This window comes from Pan paniscus, chromosome 6 (genome assembly GCF_029289425.2).
Source record: "Pan paniscus chromosome 6, NHGRI_mPanPan1-v2.0_pri, whole genome shotgun sequence".
Taxonomy (NCBI): domain Eukaryota; kingdom Metazoa; phylum Chordata; class Mammalia; order Primates; family Hominidae; genus Pan; species Pan paniscus.
The window spans coordinates 91,607,058-91,629,217 of record NC_073255.2 but is presented as its reverse complement, the minus strand read 5'-3'; the positions used below and the strand labels follow the sequence as shown (position 1 = coordinate 91,629,217).

At 44.4% G+C, this 22,160-nt stretch overlaps 1 protein-coding gene across 7 annotated transcripts in view; it reads left to right on the top strand.

Moving 5' to 3' along the window:
• The window catches only part of POM121 (POM121 transmembrane nucleoporin), a 56,774-nt gene that overhangs the window by 25,686 nt on the left and 8,928 nt on the right, over positions 1-22,160 (top strand). For 2 of the 7 annotated variants that reach the window (XM_055114510.1, XM_034952062.2), the window contains exons 1-7: positions 1,508-8,418; positions 8,915-9,130; positions 9,458-9,616; positions 11,044-11,124; positions 12,599-12,770; positions 21,247-21,338; positions 21,992-22,065. In XM_055114510.1, the coding sequence (XP_054970485.1) occupies positions 7,805-8,418; positions 8,915-9,130; positions 9,458-9,616; positions 11,044-11,124; positions 12,599-12,770; positions 21,247-21,338; positions 21,992-22,065 (1,408 nt within the window). In that variant the 5' untranslated portion in view covers positions 1,508-7,804. Of the gene's footprint in view, positions 1-1,507; positions 8,419-8,914; positions 9,131-9,457; positions 9,617-11,043; positions 11,125-12,598; positions 12,777-21,246; positions 21,339-21,991; positions 22,066-22,160 lie in introns of those variants that run through there. The other 5 variants (XM_034952063.2, XM_034952061.2, XM_034952064.3 and 2 more) reach the window with 3 other exon arrangements.

Here is a 22,160-nt window from a genome sequence, read left to right as displayed (position 1 = left end):
TGATACTTCTCATTGTTTGCTATGTGTCTGTGAGTGAGTGTGTTTTTAATCATTGAAGGCTGTAGTAGTACATACATTTAGTGACTTCCAAACTATTTTTGCAAAGATTTATCATTTTCATGTGTGGTCACTGAAGTCTCTGATTCTTTTAGCTTGTGTTCAGCTCACATTTTGATAGAGATTTTCTTGAATACTAGGAGCTAAAAATGGAAGAAAACACCTCTCCCAGTCTTTGAAGTTTGCCTTTGCACAACAGCTTTTCTTCAGCACTTAGCTAGGCCTGCACTGACCCTCGTAATCAGGCCAAGGTGAAAGCTTAGGTCTTTCTGAGCGAGCATCCTGCCCTGGACAAAGCCCGTGTAACACCTGAGTGCTTGTGACTGCCCTGCTTTCCCAGAGGAATTCTCCCCAGCTTTCCTTCTCGGATTTAGGAAGTCTGTATTAGTTTGCTAGGGCTACCATCACGAAATGCCACAGACCATGTGGCTTCAACAGCTGGAAGTTATTTTCTCACAGTTCTAGAGGCCAGAAGTCAAAGATCAAGGTGCCAGCTGCAGGGACCAGCCCCACAGGGTCGGTGGGCTTCTCCCTGTGTGCAGCGACGAGAGAGTGTAGAAAGAAAGACACAAGACAAAGAGATAAAAGAAAAGACATCTGGGCCCGGGGGACCACTACCACCAATGCGCAGAGACCGGTAGTGGCCCCGAATGTCTGGCTGCGCTGTTATTTATTGGATACAAAGCAAAAGGGGCAGGGTAAAGAGTGTGAGTCATCTCCAATGATAGGTAAGGTCACATGTCCACTGGACAGGGGGCCCTTCCCTGCCTGGCAGCCGAGGCAGAGAGAGAGAGAGAGGAGACAAAGAGAAAGACAGCTTACGCCATTATTTCTGCATATCAGAGACTTTTAGTACTTTCACTAATTTACTACTGCTATCTAGAAGGCAGAGCCAGGTGTACAGGATGGAACATGAAGGCGGCCTAGGAGTGTGACCACTGAAGTACAGCATCACAGGGAGACAATTAGGCCTTCAGATAACTGCGGGCAAGCCTGACTGATGTCAGGCCCTCCACAAGAGGTGGAGGAGCAGAGTCTTCTCTAAACTCCCCTGGGGAAAGGGAGACTCCCTTTCCCGGTCTGCTAAGTAGCCGGTGTTTTTCCTTGACACTTTTTGGTACCGCTAGACCACGGTCTGCCTGGCAACAGGCGTCTTCCCAGATGCTGGCGTCACTGCTAGACCAAGGAGCCCTTCTGGTGGCCGTGTCTGGGCATAACAGAAGGCTCGCACTCTTGTCTTCTGGTCACTTCTCACTGTGTCTCCTCAGCTCCTATCTCTGTATGGCCTGGTTTTTCCTAGGTTATGATTGTAGAGCGAGGATTATTATAATATTGGAATAAAGAGTAATTGCTACAAACTAATGATTAATGATATTCATATATAATCATGTCTATGCTCAAGATCTAGTATAACTCTTGTTGTTTTATATATTTTATTATACTGGAACAGCTCGTGCCCTCGGTCTCTTGCCTCGGCACCTGGATGGCTTGCTGCCCACACCAGCAGGGCTGACTTCTTCAGAGTCTTCTCTCGTTGGCTTGCAGATAGCTGCCTTCTTGCTGTGTCCTCATGTGACCTTTTCTCTGCACGTCTCTGGCATTTCTGCTTGTTTCTTCTGTGTTTTTTTGAGATGGAGTCGTTGCTCTGTCTCCAGGCTGGAGTGCAGTGGCGCGATCTCGGCTCACTGCAACCTCTACCTTCCGGGTTCAAGCGATTCTCCTGCCTCAGCCTCCCTAGTAGCTGGGATGACAGGCACCCGCCACCACACCTGGCTAATTTTTTGTATTTTTTTGGTAGAGACAGGGTTTCACCGTGTTAACCAGGATGGTCTCTATCTCCTGACCTTGTGATCTGCCCGCCTCGGCCTCCCAAAGTGCTAGGCTAATTTTTTATTTTTAGTAGAGGTGGGATTTCACCATGTTGGTCAGTCTGATCTCGAACTCCTGACCTCAGGTGATTCACCCGCCTCAGCCTCCCAAAGTGCTGGGATTACAGGTGTAAGCCACCATGCCCAGCCTTTTTTTTTTTTTAAATGTTTCTGTTGGGTGATGGGAGCTTGGAGCTGTCTTACTCTGCCCTTTTGCTGATATCATTCCTCAATTATATTTTAAAGAGATTTAAAAAGGAAAAACAGGCATATATATTTACCCAGGTAGTTACCATTTTCAATGCCTGTCATTCCTTTCATTCCTTTGTGTAGATCCAGATTTCCATCTGGTATTTTTCTTCTGCCTGAAAGACATCCCTTAACATTTCTTATAGTGTTTGTTGGTGATGAATTCTTTCAGCTTTTTATTTATTGTTTGAGACAGAGTCTTGCTCTGTCACCCAGGCTGGAGTGCAATGACACAATTATGGCTCACTGGAGCCTTGACCTTCCAGGCTCAAGCAAACCTCCCAGGCTCAGCCTCCCAAGTAACTGAGACTCCAGGCGTGTGCCACTGTGCTTGGCTAATTTTTGTATTTTTTTTAGAGACAGGGTCTTACTATGTTGCCCGGGCTGGTCTCGAACTCTGAGGCTCAAGCGATCTGCCCACCTCAGCCTTAAAGTGTCTTCCAGCTTTTATGTGTCTGAAAATATCTTTATTTCACTTTGCTAAAATATATTTTCATCACACATAAAATTCTAGGTTTGCAGTTTTTGCCTTCAGCCCTTTAAAGATCAAGTTGCACTGCTGTCTTCTCACTTGCACTATTTCTGACAAGAAATTTGGTATCATTCTTATCTTTGTTCCTGTGTAAATAACATGTACTGTTTTCCCAGCTGCCTTCAGGATTTGATCTATATCATTGGTTTTGAGCAATTCGATTATGTGACTTGTTACAGTTTTCTTTGTATTTCTTGTACTTGATGTTGAGCTTTGGGTCTGTGGGTTTATATTTTTCATTATGTTTGGAAAATGTTTGGCCATTATTTCTTCTAATATTTTTCTATGTCTCAACTTTGTAAACATGTGGGATATAGTTAAAATTAATGTCTTTCTCTGCTTATTTTAATATGTGTCAGTTTGGGGTTAGTTTGGATCAAAATAAGGATTGATTGGTTGTTCTTATTATGGGCTGTGTTTTCTTGCTTATTTATATGCCTAGTAATAGGATGTCAGGATGCCACACATTGGAAATTTTACCTTGTTTGAGTAATGGTCTTTTTTTTTTTTTTGAGTTGGAGTCTGGCTCTGTCACCCAGGCTGGAGTGGAGTGGCGCAATCTCGGCTCACTGCAAGCTCCACCTCCTGGGTTCACGCCATTCTCCTGCCTCAGCCTCCTGAGTAGCTGGTACTACAGGCACCAGTCACCATCACCACGCCCAGCTGATTTTTTGTATTTTTAGTAGAGACGGGGTTTCACCATGTTAGCCAGGATGGTCTCGATCTCCTGACCTCATGATCTGCCCGCCTTGGCCTCCCAAAGTGGTGGGATTACAGGCGTGAGCCACTGTGCCCAGCCAATTTTTTATTCCTATATACATTTTCTTGAGCTTTGTTTTGGGATGTATTTAAGATCATTGGAAAGTTGGATCCTTTCAGGTCTTGTTTTTATGATTCATTAGGTGGGTCCAGAGCAATGCTCAATCTAAGACTGATTCTTTCCCATTCCTGCGGTGCTTGAGTACTCCACACAGAGCCCTATAAATTGTGAGTTTTTCCAGTCTGACTTGTGGTGGCCCCCATCTCTACAAAAATTAAAGAGGCTGGGCACAGTGGCTCATGCCTGTAATCCTAGCAGTTCTTTGAGAGGCCGAGGTGGGCAGATCACCTGAGGTCAGCAGTTTGAGACCAGCCTGGCCAACATGGTGAAACCCAGTCTCTACTAAAAATACAAAAAAGTAGCCGAGTGTGGTGGCGGGTGCCTGTAATACCAGCTACTCTGCTGAGGCTCAGGCAGGAGAATCGCTTGAACCTGGGAGGCGGAGGTTGCAGTGAGCCCAGATCGCGCCACTGCACTCCAACCTGGGCAACAAGAGCAACACGCCATCTCAAAAAATAAAAATCAGTAAATAAATAAAGAAAAGACTACCTCATCCAGAAATGCCTTTATAGACACACCCATAAATAAATGTTCAACCAAGTATCTGTGCACCCCGTGGTCCCTTCAAGTTGACACTTGAAATTACCCATCACTCCAGCCTTCAGCCGTGGGTTTGTTTCATATATAGATTTCTAGAACTCCCTCTTTGCATAGTGCCCTCCTTTCTTTTTTCTGCCCCATTTCTCTGCCATTTCAGCCATCTCAGCCTGATCTCTGCCTCCTCAGCCCAGTGAGATCTCCCTACTCTGCTCAGACTCCAGCTCTCTGCACTGCAGTTGGGAAATTATCCCCAGGTAGAGGAACTAGGTGACTTTGGGGCTCATCTCACAAGTTTCCTTACACTTAGGGATCAGTCTTTTGCTTCCTGTTGTCCTCTGCCTGAAAGTACTTGCCAAGTTGTACCGTTTTATATATCCACCACAGCATGCGTTAAACCAAAGTCTGGTTCAGCAGACTACCAGATTTTTTTAACAGCTTTATTAATCAATACATTTTGTCCATGTCTACAGTTGTTTATGGTGGGAGGACTAACCTATAGCTGGAAAGATTAATTTTCAGCTGCTCTATAGTATTTTATTATATGAATTATACCAGTTTGCCCATCCTTGTGTTGATAAACATTACCCATGAAGTATGTTCGAATTGTTTGTGATACAAATAATGCTTCAGTGACTATCTACCCAGAATGGGATTGTGGGTTTATAGGATACATACTTCTTCACCCTTATTTTTTACTAGATATTGCCAAATTGCTTTCCAAATTGTGCTGTTTCATATATCCACAACGGCATGAGTTCTGTTTGTTCCACATCCATACCAAGACTTGATCTTGTTAAATTAATTTTTCTAGTGTGTAAATGAGTGCAAAATCCTGTTACTTTAGTCTTTACTAGATTACTAGTGAGGTTAAATGTATATGTGTATGTATATATATGCACATATGTGTATATTAGGTATTTGTGTTTCCCATTCAATAGCTTTTTTGTATCAATTGTCCTTTTTAAAAATTGGGTTATCTTTTTGTTATTGATTCTTTGGAGTTCTTTTTAAATTCTACTTACTAATCGCTTTTTGGTTATATGTATTAGAGTTGTTTTTCCCAGTCTTGGCTTGTCTTTTAGATGCATATCTTGTCTTTTCCCATATAGAAGTATTAACTTTTTTTGGGGGGACGGAGTCTCACTCTGTTGCCCAGGCTGGAGTGCAGTGGTGCGATCTCAGCTCACTGCAACCTCTGCCTTCTGGGTTCAAGCGATTCTCCAGCCTCAGCCTCCTGAGTAGTTGGTACTACAGGCACGTGGCACCAGGCAAATTTTTTTTTTTTTTTATCAGAGACTGGGTTCCACCATGTTGCCTAGGCTGGTCTCGAACTCCTGAGCTCAAAGCGATCCGCCCACCTTGGCCTCCAAATGTGCTAGATTATGTGTAAGCCACCATTCCCGGCCCAGAAGTGCTAACTTTTAATGTAGTCATATTTATCTATATTTTCCTAAATGATTTGTGCCCTTTGTGTGTTCATCTCTTTAACTCTAAACACAAGAGTGCCCCGAGGGCTCAGGCTATGGCTCTATTTACATTAATTCTCAATCATCTTGCTTGGTTTCAGGAGATCTGTACCCTGACGGCTTTCATGTGTAGCTCCTCCACTTAACTCCAGCCATATACAATAATTTAAAGAGCCCCTACTGACCTAGATACTATGTTTCTTCTTCCCCTGTTACCCAAGTTTCTTGAGTAGGGAGTCTGCAGTCACTGCCTCCATTTCTTCACCTTCCAGTCACTGTTCAACCCACAGCAGCCTGGCTTTTGTCCCACTAGTCTACTGATAGTGAGATTTTTTTCTTAAGCAACACAGCTCCCCCCAACCCCCCCCCCCCCGCCTTTTTTTTTTTTTTTCCAAGTTAAGTCTTATGTGAAATCGCAGTATATTAAATAGAAGCAGAATTGCTTTGGGACTGGGTTGGGGAGGATCTGGAACCCAAACTGCGCTTTCTTCTCATCTCTCTGTGTTGCCCCAGAGGGATCTATACCTTTCCAACTTTTCTATCCCCCTAAACACCCTAATCTCCAGCGATACTGAACAATTCCATCTCTGGACTTCTGCACAGTGCTCCTTCATCTGCCTTGAACCTGCCAGACCTCTCAGCTCCAGGAGCACTTCCCTGTCTACCTTCCCCTTTATCATAACTTTTTTTTTTGAGACGGAGTCTTGCTCTGTCGACAGCCCAGGCTGGAGTGTGCAGAGGCACGATCTCGGCTCACTGCAACCTCCACCTCCCAGGTTCAAGCAATTCTCCTGCCTCAGCCTCCCGAGTAGCTGGGACTACAGGCAGGCGCCACCATGCCCAGCTAATTTTTGTATTTTTAGTAGAGACGGAGTTTCACCATATTGGTCAGGCTGGTCTCAAACTCCTGACCTCAGATGATCCGCCCACCTCGGCCTTCCAAAGTGCTGGAATTCAGGCACGAGCCACCGCGCCTGGCCTTCTTATTTTTTTCCCGTTATCACACTGATAACACTGAATTGCAATTTTTTTTTTCTTTTTTTGAGACGGAGTCTCGGTCTGTCGCCCAGGTTGGAGTGCAGTGGGGCAATCTCGGCTCACTGCAACCTCCGCCTCCCGGGTTCACGCCATTCTCCTGCCTCAGCCTCCCAAGTTGCTGGGACTACAGGCGCACGCCGCCACGCCCGGCTAATTTTTTTTTTTTTTTTTGGTATTTTTATTAGAGATGGGGTTTCACCATGTTAGCCAGGATGGTCTCGGTCTCCTGACCTTGTGATCCGCCCACCCCGGCCTCCCAAAGTGCTGGGATTACAGGCGTGAGCCACCGCGCCCGGCCTGAATTGCAATCTTCTACTTACACATCTTCCTAACTAAACAGTTTCTAAAGATCAGAGATCCTATATTTTCCCCCTTAATCTCTTTAATGTACATAAACAATGGAATGAATAAATCAATGAATGAATGGCTGAGGAAACTGAACTACACCAAAGTGTATTGGCAGACTACCAGACTTTTTAAACAGCTTTATTAAGATATAATTCACATACCATGCAAATCATAGGGTGGTGCAATCACCACCACAATCTAATTTTAAACTATCTTTATGGTGCTACAAAAAAGCCTATAACCATGAGCAGTCACTTTCTATTCCCCACCCCCAAACCCACTCCCTAGCCCTAGGCAACCACTAATCTACCTTCTCAGACCGTTAACTTTAGCATAGGTATAAGTCGATCACAGAGCCACGAAATCCACCCGATATCTGGGCCATGATGTGAAATTTGGTAGGTAATCGTCCCACGTTTTCAATTTGTAACATAGAAATGGAGGGGGTAGGGACTCACAACCGCTAGTAGCGTTTGTGAAAAGTACCTGGTAACAGGCTGTGCTGGAGGGGAATTCAGCCCCCATAAAAGATCACGGATTAGGAATTACGTAAGCATAGGTCTCGGGCCCTTTTATCTTGGACGCGATCCTTCCACGGGATCGCTTCCGGATGGATGTGGCGCTGGGAGCCACGCGGAAAACCTCAAGAGTCAGAAACAGGCGTTAAAGGCAGGCGGCATTTTCCAAACCAGTTGGGTCTCGGGCGCTGCCGGGCGGTAGCGTCTCCCGGAGTCGCGCGCGCATGACGTAGAGGGCGCGCGATGACGCGACGCGCGGCGCGGTGCACGCTGGGATATTTAAGTCTCCTCCGCGGCGCGGAGCCGCGATGTCTCCGGCGGCTGCGGCGGCTGGAGCAGGCGAGCGGCGGTGGCCCATAGCGAGTGTCAGGGACGGCCGGGGCCGGGGCTGCGGCGGGCCGGCCGGGACGGCGCTCCTGGGCCTGTCGCTGGTTGGCCTCCTACTGTACCTCGTGCCGGCTGCGGCTGCACTGGCCTGGCTGGCCGTGGGGGCTACCGCGGCCTGGTGGGGACTGAGCCGCGAGCCCCGAGGTTCGCGCCCCTTGTCCTCCTTCGTTCGGAAGGCGCGTCATCGGCGCCCCTTGTCCTCATTCGTTCGGAAGGCGCGTCATAGTCGAACACTGTTCGCTTCGCCTCCGGCCAAGTCGACAGCCAACGGAAACCTCCTAGAGCCGCGGACCCTGCTCGAAGGACCTGACCCTGCGGAACTGCTACTCATGGGCAGTTACATGGGCAAGCCCGGGCCGCCGCAGCCCGCCCCCGCTCCGGAGGGCCAGGACCTGCGGAATAGGCCTGGCCGCCGCCCACCCGCCCGCCCGGCGCCGCGCTCCCCACCGCCCTCCCCGCCGGCCCATCGCGTTCACCACGTTTACCCCTCTCTCCCCACTCCTCTTCTCCGACTCTCCAGGAGGCCTTCCCCACGGTAAGATGCGCTGATTTTGTCAGATCATCCTCTGGCTCGGCTGGCTTGAAATCGAGGACTTGACTTTTAAATCCGATTTGCTTTTTCATCAAGTCCCAAGGGGATTGTGTGTGGTTTTGCCCTCCTTAACACCTTGGTGTGTGCCAGCTGTCTCATGGCCTCTAACTCTTGGAATGAGATGTTGTGTTGCCAAAACGATTCTCTTCTTTCCAGTTCTAAAAACTCCTCGAATTTTAGTGCAGCCTAGATGTAGTCTAGATTTAGATTTTCCCTCTCAAACTGTTGAAATCCATTGTTGAGATAGCTGTTAAGCAGCTGTCACTCTCTGGCCTTAGATGGAATAAGGGAAAGTTGCCATAAAAACACCGTGTTCTGTGTTGCTTAGAAAGAGACTTAAGTTCTTTGGAAAATGTCTGAACTGGTGGGTTTTTAACCGTTTAAAAATTTGACATTCTTTTATGCTTTGGTTCCGTGATTTGTCTCGCATTCTCTGCAGGGATCGTGGGACTTTACCAAATCGGTTTGTAATAACACCTCGAAGACGCTATCCGATCCATCAGGCCCAGTATTCCTGTCTGGGGGTACTTCCCACAGTGTGCTGGAATGGTTATCACAAGAAGGCTGTGCTGTCCCCTCGCAACTCCAGGATGGTGTGTAGCCCAGTGACTGTGAGGATCGCCCCTCCTGACAGAAGATTTTCGCATTCTGCGATGTGAGTATTATCGTTGGAAGAATACTCTCCCTTTTCGTGTCCACTTTATTCTTCTCCAGTTGTTCCTATGACAACATGACTACAACGCAGCAAAGAAAGGACGAAGCTGCTTATTTTATGAGAAATACCAAATTCTAGTAAACCCTTTTGTTTTTTACTTTTTGCCCTTAACGAAAAAGTAGCTTTACTTGCTAACGGGAACTGCTGTGAGTGTATAAATTATACTTTGGCCTGTTGGTTAGCTTCTGATTTCTTGTTTCTGAAGTCTGTGCTATATGGCATGGGAATTAAAATATCTTACAGCTAGAATCTTGTCTTTCATTGTAGACCAGAGCAGATAATCAGCTCAACACTGTCCTCACCATCAAGTAACGCCCCAGACCCATGTGCAAAGGAGACTGTACTGAGTGCCCTCAAAGAGGAGAAGAAAAGGACAGTGGAGGAAGAAGACCAAATATTCCTTGATGGCCAGGGAAATAAAAGAAGGTAACAGGCTCAGGAGAGTACTAAGCCGGTTTCGCGCTTGGACTCCTATGGGATGAGATGTAGACATTCCCATATAGATACAGAGGCCATCTCCAGTTTATGAGCCTTCGTAGGCCCCCTTCTTTGGCTTTCATGGAGGAATCTAATAACAAGGGTTTTAATGCTGCTCTTTTCAAGGCACAGGTTAGATCGCTGTTGTAATTTACCTTTTCCATGAGTAGTAGAGATAAGCTGACTGCTATTAGCCACGCTACCCTCATACTTTTGTAGAAATGTGTTAAAGTTTATTTTCAAGAAAGAAGGCTCTAAGTCTTCCCGTCGGAATTTTGTGGTGTTCAGTTACTTGGGTAACCACCAGTTCCATGTTCCAGTGTCTTAATTGTGCTGAAGGAAATGCTTGTGAAAGAAAAATGAAAACTAGAGTTTGGTAGATTTATCAGTAATGAGGTTAAAACCAATTTCCTGGCAGGGCAAGGTGGCTCAGGCCTGTAATCTCAGCACTTTGAGAGGCCGACGCGGGTGGATCACCTGAGGTCAGGAGTTCGAGACCAGCCTGGCCAACATGGTGAAACCCCATCTCTACTAAAAATTCAAAAATTAGCTGGATGTGGTGGTGGGCGCCTGTGATCCCAGCTACTCGGAAGGCTGAGACAGGAGAATTGCTTGAACCCAGGAGGCGGAGGTTGCAGTGAGCCGAGACTGCCACCACACTCCAGCCTGGGTGACAAAGCGAGACTGTCTCCAAAAAAAAAAAAAAAAATCCTTATGTGGTTTATAGAATAAGCTAATGAAAATGGAATAAATAAATAGTTTTCTAAGTATAGAAAGAAAGGAAGTTGAAGTGGCTGAGCATTTATTGAGCACCCACTGTGTATGGGACCCTACTCCAAGTGCTATGGATAGAGTGGTGGACAAGAGAAAATCCCTGCTCTCATGGGACTCTTGAGGGAAACACCATTTTATAAGGCTGGGTGTGGTGCTGCACGCTTGTACTCCTAACACTTTGACAGGCCAAGATGGGAGGATCGCTGGAGCCCAGTTGCTCAAGACCAGCCTGGGCAACATAGTGAGACCTCGCCTCTACAAAAAGTTAAGAAATTAGCCAGGTGTGGTGGTACATACCTGTAGTCCCAGCTACTCTGGAGGCTGAGGCAGGAGAATCGCTTGAACCCAGGAGGCAGAGGTTTGTTGCAGTGAGCCAAGATCGTGCTATTGCACTCCAGCCTGGGCAACAAGAGCGAAACTCTGTCTGAAAAAAAAAAAAATTTACCTTTCAGAAGCTTAGGGATTTTAAACAACCATTTTCTGGTCTAGCATGGAATCTGTGCTCCATAGAGATAGTATAAGGTCCCAGAAATATGAGAATACACTTTAAAGGGACAAAAAAAGTCATGTCATTTCATTGAGACTTTTTTGATTTGTCGCAGGTGCCATGATAGCAGTGGCAGTGGACATTCAGCATTTGAGCCCCTGGTGGCCAATGGAGTCCCCGCTTCTTTTGTGCCTAAGTAAGTGCGAGTCCATCCGGATGAAATACCAACTGTTTGGAAAAAGGCCTGATCAGAGCTGTTGCCCTATAGATTTTCCTCTTTGTTTTTTGCATTGCTTAATTAGTTCAGGTTCACGTCTTTGAAATTAGGAACGTTTTGAGTAACTTGCCACAGTTAACTGCCTTCTGTCTAATTCCTTTTAATGTTCTTACATTAATATGGATGAAATATGCTGAGACTTAAGAGGTTTTATAAATATATTTAATAACCAAGCACATACACAGAAGGATTGCAAAGTTTGTGCAGTGGATAAAACAGTATGAAACTTAAATGTTAAATTTCTGCATGTCAGTTTAAAAACAAATTTGAGGAAGAATTGGGTGGAAAGGAAAGTGGCTCAAAAGTATGTGTGGAAAGACTTAGGATACCTTAGGTACCTCATCTGAGTCAGCAGTGTGATGTGGCCGCCAGGAAAGCTAAAGTGCTCCTGGTCTGTGCTGTTAGAAGAAAGACTAGAATGAGGGAGGTGGATGGTATTCCTGCCTTCCGTAGTTCTGCTCACTGTCCGTGGAGCACTGTGGTCAGATAAGTGTACTGCACTGCTAGGGAGGATGTACACAAACGGAAATTCATTCCCAGTGAAGCAACGAAGATGTTAAGGAGATTTGCAACAGCCCAAAGGGGTGGTGGTGGATGATGGGGTTTTGGAGGTATGGAAGTATTAGCCCAGAGGAGAAAAGTCTCAGGGGGAATAAAGAAATAAGTGAGGGAAGGACAATGGTCTCCAAAAAACCAAAGGACTGTCCCTTGAAAGAAGCAAAATAACTTGCTCTGTTTGACTTCAAATAGGATCCGTGGGTGAAAGAGGAAATACACTGTAATCCACTGTAAGAATAAACTGGTTCATGGTTGACGTGGGTCACTCTAGGAGAGAGTTGTCTATATTGTAACAGGTTGGATGACTGTCCTACAGAAAAGATGCGTAGGAGATTTCTGTTTCCATTGGAGGTTTAGTAAAATGATGGGTTCCTCTTAACTCTGATTTTTTTTTAACAGCTTTGTTGAGGTATAATTGACATAAAATAGACCGTACTTGTTTAAAGCATGTGACATTTTGACACACATACACCTGTGGAACCATCCCACCACTAAGATAATGAACATCCATCACCTCCAAAAGTTCCTACATGCCTGTAATCCCTCTCTTTACTTCCACCCCTGTTCCCAGGCATCCACTGATCTGTCTTCTGTCACTGTAGATAGGTATGCATTTTCCAGAATATTCTATAAATGGAAATCATACATTTAAGTTTTAAATATTTGGCTTTTTTTACTGATTTTGTCAGATAGATTTGGCCAGATTGTTAGCAGTAAAAATTAAAAGCATTATTCTCTTCCCTTCATGTTATTAAGAAAGATGTCATGACCGTGGATGAAATCGTAAAAGAATTTTGCCTTCAATAAAGCATCTAACTGTCTTCTCTTTTATTAGGCCTGGGTCTCTGAAGAGAGGCCTCAATTCTCAGAGCTCAGATGACCACTTGAATAAGAGATCCCGAAGCTCTTCCATGAGCTTCTTGACAGGCGCTTACACAAATGGCATCCCTAGCTCCAGCCGCAATGCCATTACCAGTTCCTACAGCTCCACTCGAGGCATCTCGCAGGTAGAGGTACAGCTCTTGTAATGTGGGGGACATGAATTCCCAGCGTTCATTCATTGATTAGGGCCAGACATGGTAGCTTAGCCATGTAATCCCAGCACTTTGGAAGGCCAAAGCGGGAGGATTGCTTGAGCCCAGGAGTTCAAAACCAGCCTGGGCAATATAGTGAAACCTTGTCTGTACAAAAGAATTTTTAAAGAAAATTTTTTAAATAAAGTAATTGATTAGCAAAGGTTTACTAATCACCTTCTATCTGTCAGACATTAGAATTGTCTTTAAGCTAATAGAAAATACAGATCATTGAGTGATCAATATAGGCCAGCGGAAGGGAGTAGAAAGCCCAGAATGTAAAGCAGTGCATGTGTGCGAGCTGATTCCAGACAGAGCTGTGTTGTAGATAAACGGACAGAGGGTGATTCGAAAGGTAGACTGAGTCCAGCTTGTATTGGGTCGTAAAAGAGATTTATCTTATAGGCGTTTAGAATTGAGCGCAGGGTTTTTAAACAAGTGGTCATGATTTTTTGGAAAAGGGATTATCGCATAGTATAGGGAACAGGGCGGGCTTTGCTGCTGGACAGACTTAGATTCAAATCTTGGCTCTGAGGCTGGGCGGGATGGCTCATGTCTGTAATCCCATCACTTTGGGAGGTCAAGGTGGGAGAACCTCTTGAGTCCAGGAGTTCAAGACTAGCCTGTGCAACAGAGCGAGACTGTGTCTCAAAGAAAAGGAAAAAAATGCTTGGCTCTGACATCTAGTAGCTATAAGGTCTTGGGCAGACAATCACATAACATCTGTTTTTCTTATCTCTGAAGTGCTGTTGCAGTGATTGAGGGTAATATTTAAAAAGCACCTATTACAGTGGCTGTCAGTAAGTGGGTACCCAGTATACAGCAGCCAGACAAAAAGATGTAAAGCATGTATGGAGAAATGTTTTTGAGAGGAGGAAGATTTTGAGACGAGTTCATCAGCCCAGAAGGCTCTGACAGTCATATAAATGAACATTAATGACCGTAATATCATTATCCCTCTTAATAATTTAAGAGGGATAATTAATATTATTTAATATCTAGTTATTATTTTTGATATGCAAACTTTTCCAGCTTTGGACTATGGGTTCCAAACTGGCTCCTGTATCCTTTATTTTGATCCCAGCAGTCTTTGACAGACAGCTTCATTGCTTTTTGCCCACCTTCCCAAAGTCCATTTTTAGCCTATACCGAAGTTGGGTGTTTCTTCAAAAAGCTTTGGTTTCTTCCAGTTAGAACTGTAGAGACTACAGTCTAAGTTTTAGGAGAGATAAGATAGACAGATCCTCTAGAAAGGGGAATGTAAATAATTCATAATATTCCAAATTCAAATTTATGATAGTAGGATTTTTTATGTAATTTATTTGATTTTATATTTTTATGTATTACACCAAAAATGTCGGTTTATAATTACTTTGATCCTAGTAACACGCAATTTCTTTTTTTTTTTTTTTTGACAGAGTCTTACTCTGTCGCCCAGGCTGGAGCACAGTGGTGCGACCTTGACCCACTGCAATCTCCGCTTCCTGAGTTCAAGCGATTCTCCTGCCTCAGCCTCCCAAGTAGCTGAGACTATAGGTGCCCGCCACCATGCCCAGCTAATTTTTGTATTTTTAGTAGAGACGAGATTTCACCATGTTGGCCAGGCTGGCGAACTCGTGTCCTCAGGTGATCCACCCACCTTGGCCTCCCAAAGTGCTGGGATTACAGGCATGAGCCACCATGCCTGGCCCATGCAATTTCAAAATAGCGGTATCAGTGTCATTGTTAACACTGTCATTATTAAGATGGCTGAAGTCAGTTTAAGAATTGTGATTCATTTGTCTTTATATCCCTGTGTGAATCCTAGGGACATGTAATCAATATATCGTGTTTTAAAGTAATGTTAATTGTCCTTTGGGTACACCAACTTTATATACAGTGAGGTTCGTTTGTTCAGTATGTTTGAAAGTTACAGGGATTTCCATGTTTTCCTTTTTGAAATAGTTCTGTTTTAAATTATGTAAAATCTTTGAAACAATAAGTTGTTTCAAAAAAAATACACTAAAACAAGATACACTCAAAAATTCAGTTTCCATCCCTTTCCACTCTACATTTTTCCTTCCTCTCCATTTTTATTTTTTGATTATCCTTTATTGTTTTTTAAACGATATGCATATCAGTGTATCTGAAAACCACCACCTTCTAACATTTAAGGTAGTAGACAGTATATACAGATTTGAACCTTGCTTTTTTACATAATAGATAGTTGAGGTCATTCCATAGCAGTACACAGAAACTCATCTTTGGTCTTACAACTGCATAGGTACTTTAGTCCTCTGTTGACAAATGTTGGGTTGTTTCAGTCTTCTGCTATCACAAATAATGCTGCAAAGAATACATTTGTTCATATATCATTTCACCCTTGGCAATTTTGCCTCTGGAAAGTTCCTAGAAGTCAGATTTCCCAGGTCAAAGGTTAAATGCGCATGTAATTTTGCTGGATATTGTTAAATCCCCCTACAGAGCATGCACCACTCAGCATTCCCCTCAGCGTTGTATGAGAGGGACCATTTCTCCATGGCCTCACCAGCAGATTTGGTTATTGTAGCTCTGGGCTTTTACCAATTTCACAGGTAAAAAATAGTATCTAAGACAGGCGTGGCAGCTCATGCCTGTAATCCCAGCACTTTGAGAGGCCGAGGAAGGCAGATCACCGGAGGTCAGGAGTTCGAGATCATCCTAGCCAACATGGTGAAATCCTGTCTCTACTAAAAACATAAAAATTAGCTGGGCATGGTGGCACATGCCTGTAATCCCAGCTACTCAGGAGGCTGAGGAAGGAGAATATCAGGAACCTGGGAGGCAGGGGTTGCAGTGAGCAGAGATAGTGCCACTGCACTGCAGCCTGGGCGACAGAGTGAGACTCCATCTCAAAAAAAAAAAAAGCCAGCCGAGCTTGGTGGCTTACACCTGTAATCCCAGCACTTTGGGAGGCCGAGGCAGGTGGATCACCTGAAATCAGGAGTTTGAGACCAGCCTGGCCAACGTGGCAAAAACCCGTCGCTACTAAAAATACAAAAAATTTAGCCAGGCGTGGTGGTGTGTGCCTGTAATCCCAGTTACTTGGGAGGCTGAGGCAGGAGAACTGCTTGACCCTGAAAGGCAGAGGTCAAGTGAGCCGAGCTCACGCCACTGCCCTCCAGCCTGGACGACAGAGTGAGATTCTGTCTCAAAGAAAAAAAGGTATCTAATTTTTGTCTCTTATGAGTAGTTTGATCACCTGTTCATATGTTGAATGATTATTTTCAGTTCTGTTTCTGTGAGTCTTAGTTCATATCCTTTACCCATTTTTCTGAAGGGCTACCAGCCAAATCTCATGTTCAAGAGTTTTTCCTATAGTAGAGAAACCTATTCCAAATGAAGCAAAGTTTTGAACGTAAAATAGAAACCATAGAAGTGCAGTGTTAGAAGAAACAGGCTCCTCACGCGTTGCTGGTGGGAGTGTCAGTTGGTACAGCTCTCTAGAGGGCTTTGTGACAGGAATTGTCCACATAAGAGATACATGCACCCTTTGATCAAGCAGCTTTACCTTTAGGAAGTTATCCTACACACATACTGGGAAATGGATATAAGGATTTAATGTAACATTGTTTTAATAATAGCAGCTTGGAAACAATGTACATGTTATCTTTTCAGGGAGCTGATTGAATAACTTACAGTATTGGTGTAAGTTGGAATATACTATGTAACTATGAAAAAGAATAAGGCAACTGAAGAAGTACTCATGAGAATGATCTCAAAAAGCAATTACATAAAAACAAGGCTCAGAACTGTATAGTATCCTCTATTATTCGGGCTTTTAAAAATCTTTTAATATGCATAAAATAATTCTTACAGGATATATTAAAAACTGGCAATCGTTACTGAGATAAAAAGGAAATTTACTTTTTGCTGTACAGTCTTTTTTTTTTCTTTCTTTCTTTTGAGACAGAGTCTCGCACTGTCGCGCGGGCTGGAGTGCAGTGCTGTGATCTTGGCTCACTGCAACCTCCACCTCCTGGGTTCAAGCAATTCCCCAGTCTCAGCCTCCCAAGTAGCTGGGATTACAGGCACCCACCACCACGCCCGGCTACTTTTTGTATTTTTAGTAGAGATGGGTTTTCACCATGTTGGCTAGGATGGTCTCGAACTCATGACCTCAGGTGATCCATCCGCCTTGGCCTCCCGAAGTGCTGGGATTACAGGCGTGAGCCACCACACCTGGCCCCAAGTTGTTGTCTTTTTCTTAGAGATTTGAATACGCTCTTTATATATTCTAGATACAAGCTGTCTGTCATGTATGTGTTGCAACAAAAAAGTGTCCTGCTCTTGCCATTCTACTTCCTTGTGGTTAGCATACTTTGTGTAGTATTCAGGAAATCTTTGCCTACCTAACCTAAGGTCATGATAATTTTCTTCTGTGCTACCTTCTAGAAGCTTTATTATTTTATTATTACTTTTATATGTAAATCCATAAACCACCTGAAATTAATTTTTGTATATGGTGTGAGGTTGGGATCAAAATTAGTTTTTTTTGTGTTTGGTGGTGTTGGTGGTTTTTGTTGTTGTTGTTGTTTTTTACTGTAGAAATACCCATTTCTCTTAGCAACATTTATTGAAAGGACCATCCTTATTTCTCTGCAGCACCGTCTTTGTCTAATTTAAGTGTCTGTATATATGTGGGTCCATTTCTAGACTCTGTTTTGTTCCATTGGTCTATTTTTCTACCTACCCTTGTGCCAGTCTTTGTTTTACCCCTAGCCTTATACTTTAAGTCTTGATAGAGTCAGTCATCCCACTTTCTCATTTCTCTTCAGGACTGTCTTGTATCTTGGCCTTTTGCATTTTCATATAATTTTTAGATCAACTTGTCAGTTTCCACACACACAAAAAAAGTTCTGAGATACTGATTGGGATTGCCTTTCATCTACTGATTACTTTGGATGGAATTAACATTGTTATAATATTGACCTTGTTTACTTCTAATCTGTGAACATGGAATGTCGTTCATTTATTTATTTAACTTTTGAGACAAGGGGTCTTGCTCTGTGACCCAGGCTGCAGTGCAGTGACATGATCATAGCTCACTACTGCCTTGAACTCCCAGGCTCAAGTGATTCTCCTGCCTCAGCCTCTTGAGTAGCTGGGACCACAGGCATGCATCACCACACCTAGCTAATTTTTAAAAACTTATAATAGAGACACAGTCTCACTATGTTGCCTAGGCTGGTCTCAAACTCCTGAGCTCAAGCAATCTTCCCACCTTGGCCTCCCTGAGTGCTGGGATTGTAGGCGTGAGCCACCATGTCCTGCCTCCTTCATTTATTTACATCATCTCTAATTCTTCTCTGTAGAGGTTTTACTTCTCTTTTATTAGATTTACAATCTCAGCTCACTGCAACCTCCACCTGCTGGGTTCAAGTGATTCTCCAGCCTCAGATTTGCGAGTAGCTGAGATTACAGGCACATGCCACCACACCTGGCTAATTTTTGTTTTAGTAGAGACAGGGTTTCACCTTGTTGGCCAGGCTGATCTCAAACTCCTGACCTCAGGTGATCCACCTGCCTCTGCCTCCCAAAGTGCTGAGATTACAGGCGTGAGCCACGGCGCCTTGCCCTAGGTATATGCTATTCTAAATAGTGCCTTCATATATGCTATTCTAAATAGTGCCTTCAAAATGTGATTGACTGTGCTGGTGTATAGAAATAGAACTCATTTTGTATTCAGACAGTTTGCTAAATCTGTATGTTCTTTAGGATTTTAGTACATACACTCATGTCTATGATAATGAGTTTTTCCTTTCCTTTGCAATCTTACTCTGTTTATGTCTTGCTGCACTTGGCTAGGACTTTAAGTTGAATAGACATGATAATAAACATCCTTGTCTTGTTAGATCTGAAATGAGTGTGTATGTACAGTCAATGAAGTAGAGGAGTAATACTTTTTTCCCCTAATTGTTAAACGAGTTGTTCAGTTGTCTTCCAGTCCTAGCTAATCATTACAGTCTCCTTTGGCATTTCTTTTTTTTCTTTATTTTTTCTTGGTAGAGATGAGACTTCACTATGTTACCTAGGCTGGTCTCAAAACTCTTGGGCTCAAGTGATCCTCCGACCTTGGCCTCCCAAAGTGTTGGGATTACAGGCGTGCACCACCACACCTGGCTAATTTTTGTATGCCTTTTTTTTTTTTTTGAGACGGAGTCTTGCTCTGTCTCCCAGCCATTCTCCTGCCTCAGACTCCCAAGTAGCTGGGACTACAGGCACCTGCCACCACACCCGGCTAATTTTTTGTATTTTTAGTAGAGACGGGGTTTCACCATGTTAGCCAGGATGGTCTCAATCTCCTGACCTCGTGATCCGCCCACCTTGGCCTCCCAAAGTGGTGGGATTACAGGCGTCAGCCACCGCGCCCAGCTTGTTTTTGTATTTCTAGAAGAGATGAGGTTTCACCATGTTGGCCATGCTGGTCTGGAATTCCTGACCTCAGGTGATCCTCCTGCCTCAGCCTCCTGAAGTGCTAGGATTACAGGCGTGAGCCACCTCATCCGGCCCCTTTGGCATTTCTGACCCTTGCTTGCTCAGTGATGTGTATCCCTCAGTGTCTGGAGCACATTGTGAAGAAAAATGTAAGGTTTATGGTTTTTATTGTTTTAATTTTATTACTTTAACTACAGGTAAGGTCTTGCTATGTTGCCCAGGCTGGTCTGAAACTCCTGGGCTCAAGCAGTTCTCCTGCCTCAGTCTCCCAAAGTGCTAGGATTACAGGTGTGAGCCACCGCACTAGGCCATCTATGTGCTTTTAAAGTTCCACAGGTGGCTAGGTGTGGTGGCTCACGCCTGTAATCCCAGCGCTTTTGGAGGCCAAGGCAGGCAGATCACGAGGTCAAGAGATCAAGACCATCCTGGCCAACATGGTGAAACCCTGTCTCTACTAAAGATACAAAAATTAGCTGGGTGTGGTGGCATGTTCCTGTAGTCCCAGCTACTCGGGAAGCTGAGGCAGCAGAATCACTTGAACCAGGGAGGCGGAGGTTGCAGTGAGCTGAGATCGCGCCACTGCACTCCAGCCTGGTAACAGAGCAAGGCTCCGTTTCAAAAAAAAAAGAAGTTCCACAGGTGACTGAGCCGTCCTTTGAGAACCAGTGAGGTAGTGTCAGGGATCTGAAGTGATTGAAAATGCCGCTTATATATTCAATCCTTGGATCCTTTGATGAATTTTTGTATTCTGCTCTTTTATATGCCTGTAATCCCATGTTTTTTAAACCATTGTGCTCTGGCCTTTCTTGCTGTTTGAGCGTAACTTCAACTGTTATTGCCGTGAGCAGTCTTCTCAAGCTCCTCCTGGGCCCGGCTTCCTGATGGTGGCCTCACTGAACTGTTCTGCTGCTTACCACTTGTCTGAAGCTTCCTCTTTTCCCTTTTTGAACTCTTATTAAGCATTGTTGGCTTCTTGTTTGTACTTATATGATGTAGCTGGTACTGGGTAAGAAATCACTAGCAGCTTTTCAAGTAGGAAAGACAGTCTGAGGTGACAGTTTAGTGGCTTTGTAATTAGGCTCAGCACTTACGAGACTATTTGCAGTGTCCGCTCTGTGCCATCTACTTTGCTGCTGGTCTGTGGAGGAAGCAGAGATGAAAACACCGTCTTTGCTGTCAAGAACTCACCTGGTGGAAGAGGCAGATGTATGGATAATCATCACATGATGATAAATGCCATCGTTGTTGCAAAAGTCATAAACATTACGACAGCATATTTTTAAAATGAAGTTAGTAAATTAAAATAGAAAATTTAATAGAAGCAAGACTAAATTAGTTTACTGGGTTATCTTCTTTAATTTACTTCTATCCTTTCCGTAGACAGTCTGGCACAGGTTTGAATGTGTCCTGGCTCTTCATTACTGAGGCTAACGTTCCACCTAATATATGCAAAAGTGTGTCCATCCCTTCTACCTTTATTCACATTCCATTACTTTTATAGACTTTTCTTCTTTTGCTTTCATAATTAATACTGGCAGTTGACTTTCTTTTCAGGGGTCTTTCTTCATAAACAAATTTTTTTCATTTTCTTTTCTTTTCTTTTTTTTTTGAGACAGGGTCTCACTCTGTCACCCAGGCTGGAGTGCAGTGGGGCAATCTCAGCTCACTGCAGCATCCTGAGTAGTTGGGACCACAGATGCAAACCACCACACCCAACTGATTTTTCAGTTTTTTTGTAGAGACAGGGGTCTCGCTATGTTACCCAGGCTGGGCTCAAATTCCTGGGCTCAAGCGATCCTCCCACCTTGGCCTCCCAGCATGCTAGGATTACAGGCATGACTAACCATTTAACCATAAAGAATGTTTTTTTAGTCACTTGAAAAGAGACTTTGTCGTGTTGAGGGTCAGATGCTGAGTTATCAGCAGGCTCAGTCATGTCCCTCTTGATTTTTAGCTCTGGAAGAGAAATGGCCCCAGTTCATCACCCTTCTCTAGCCCAGCCTCCTCCCGCTCCCAGACACCGGAGAGGCCAGCAAAGAAAATAAGGTACTTGGCATTCTCCTGCAGTTTTCATTTGCTGCGTGGACAGACGGGGGTGAGGAAAGGTGGGAAACGAACCTGGCTCTTAGGCTTTGTGCTGCTGTGACTTGGAGAATCAAAGAAACTAAGTCCCTGAGAGGGACAATGCAGTACCCACCCGAAGTGCTGTCATCCCTACAGTCTTGGATACTGACTCCAGTGGCCTCTGGCTGTCGCCTCCCACTCCAGCATGAGGGATCGGGTGCAAGCACAGAGGCCATGCAGAGTGGAGAGCAGAGAGAGTCAAGTCAGCGGGCAGTCGCCTTCAGGTTCTTGACTCGAGCTGACCCCCTAGGTGCTTGCAGTTGGCTGGAATGCCACTCCCTCAGGGATCACATCTGTGTCTAGAACTCCCAGGGACTTGGTAGGTTGTAAGTAAGGTCTGAAGATTATTGTTTTGTGCTTGTTTTAAGACAAAAGCTGTCTTCATGGCCTCTGTGAACAGCCTCCCTTCATTCTGTTGGAATTTCCTGTTGACTTTTTTTATCCTGGCATACTGAGATCTTAAATGATGGTTGTTTTAGACATTGGCCACTTGGTAGTTAGGAGGGTGTGAGAAATTATTTAATACTTCAGCCAAGAAGTCTTTCTAGACTAAATTGTTCCTTTTTTCCTGACAGAGAAGAGGAGCTGTGTCATCATTCCAGTTCTTCAACTCCATTGGCAGCAGACAAGGAGTCCCAGGGAGAAAAGGGTAGGTTGCTGAGCCAGGAGGAGGGGCTGCTGTTGGTGGTGGAGGTGTTTGTGGAGGATGTAGAGATTAATACCTATTGAAAAAAGGTCTTGAGC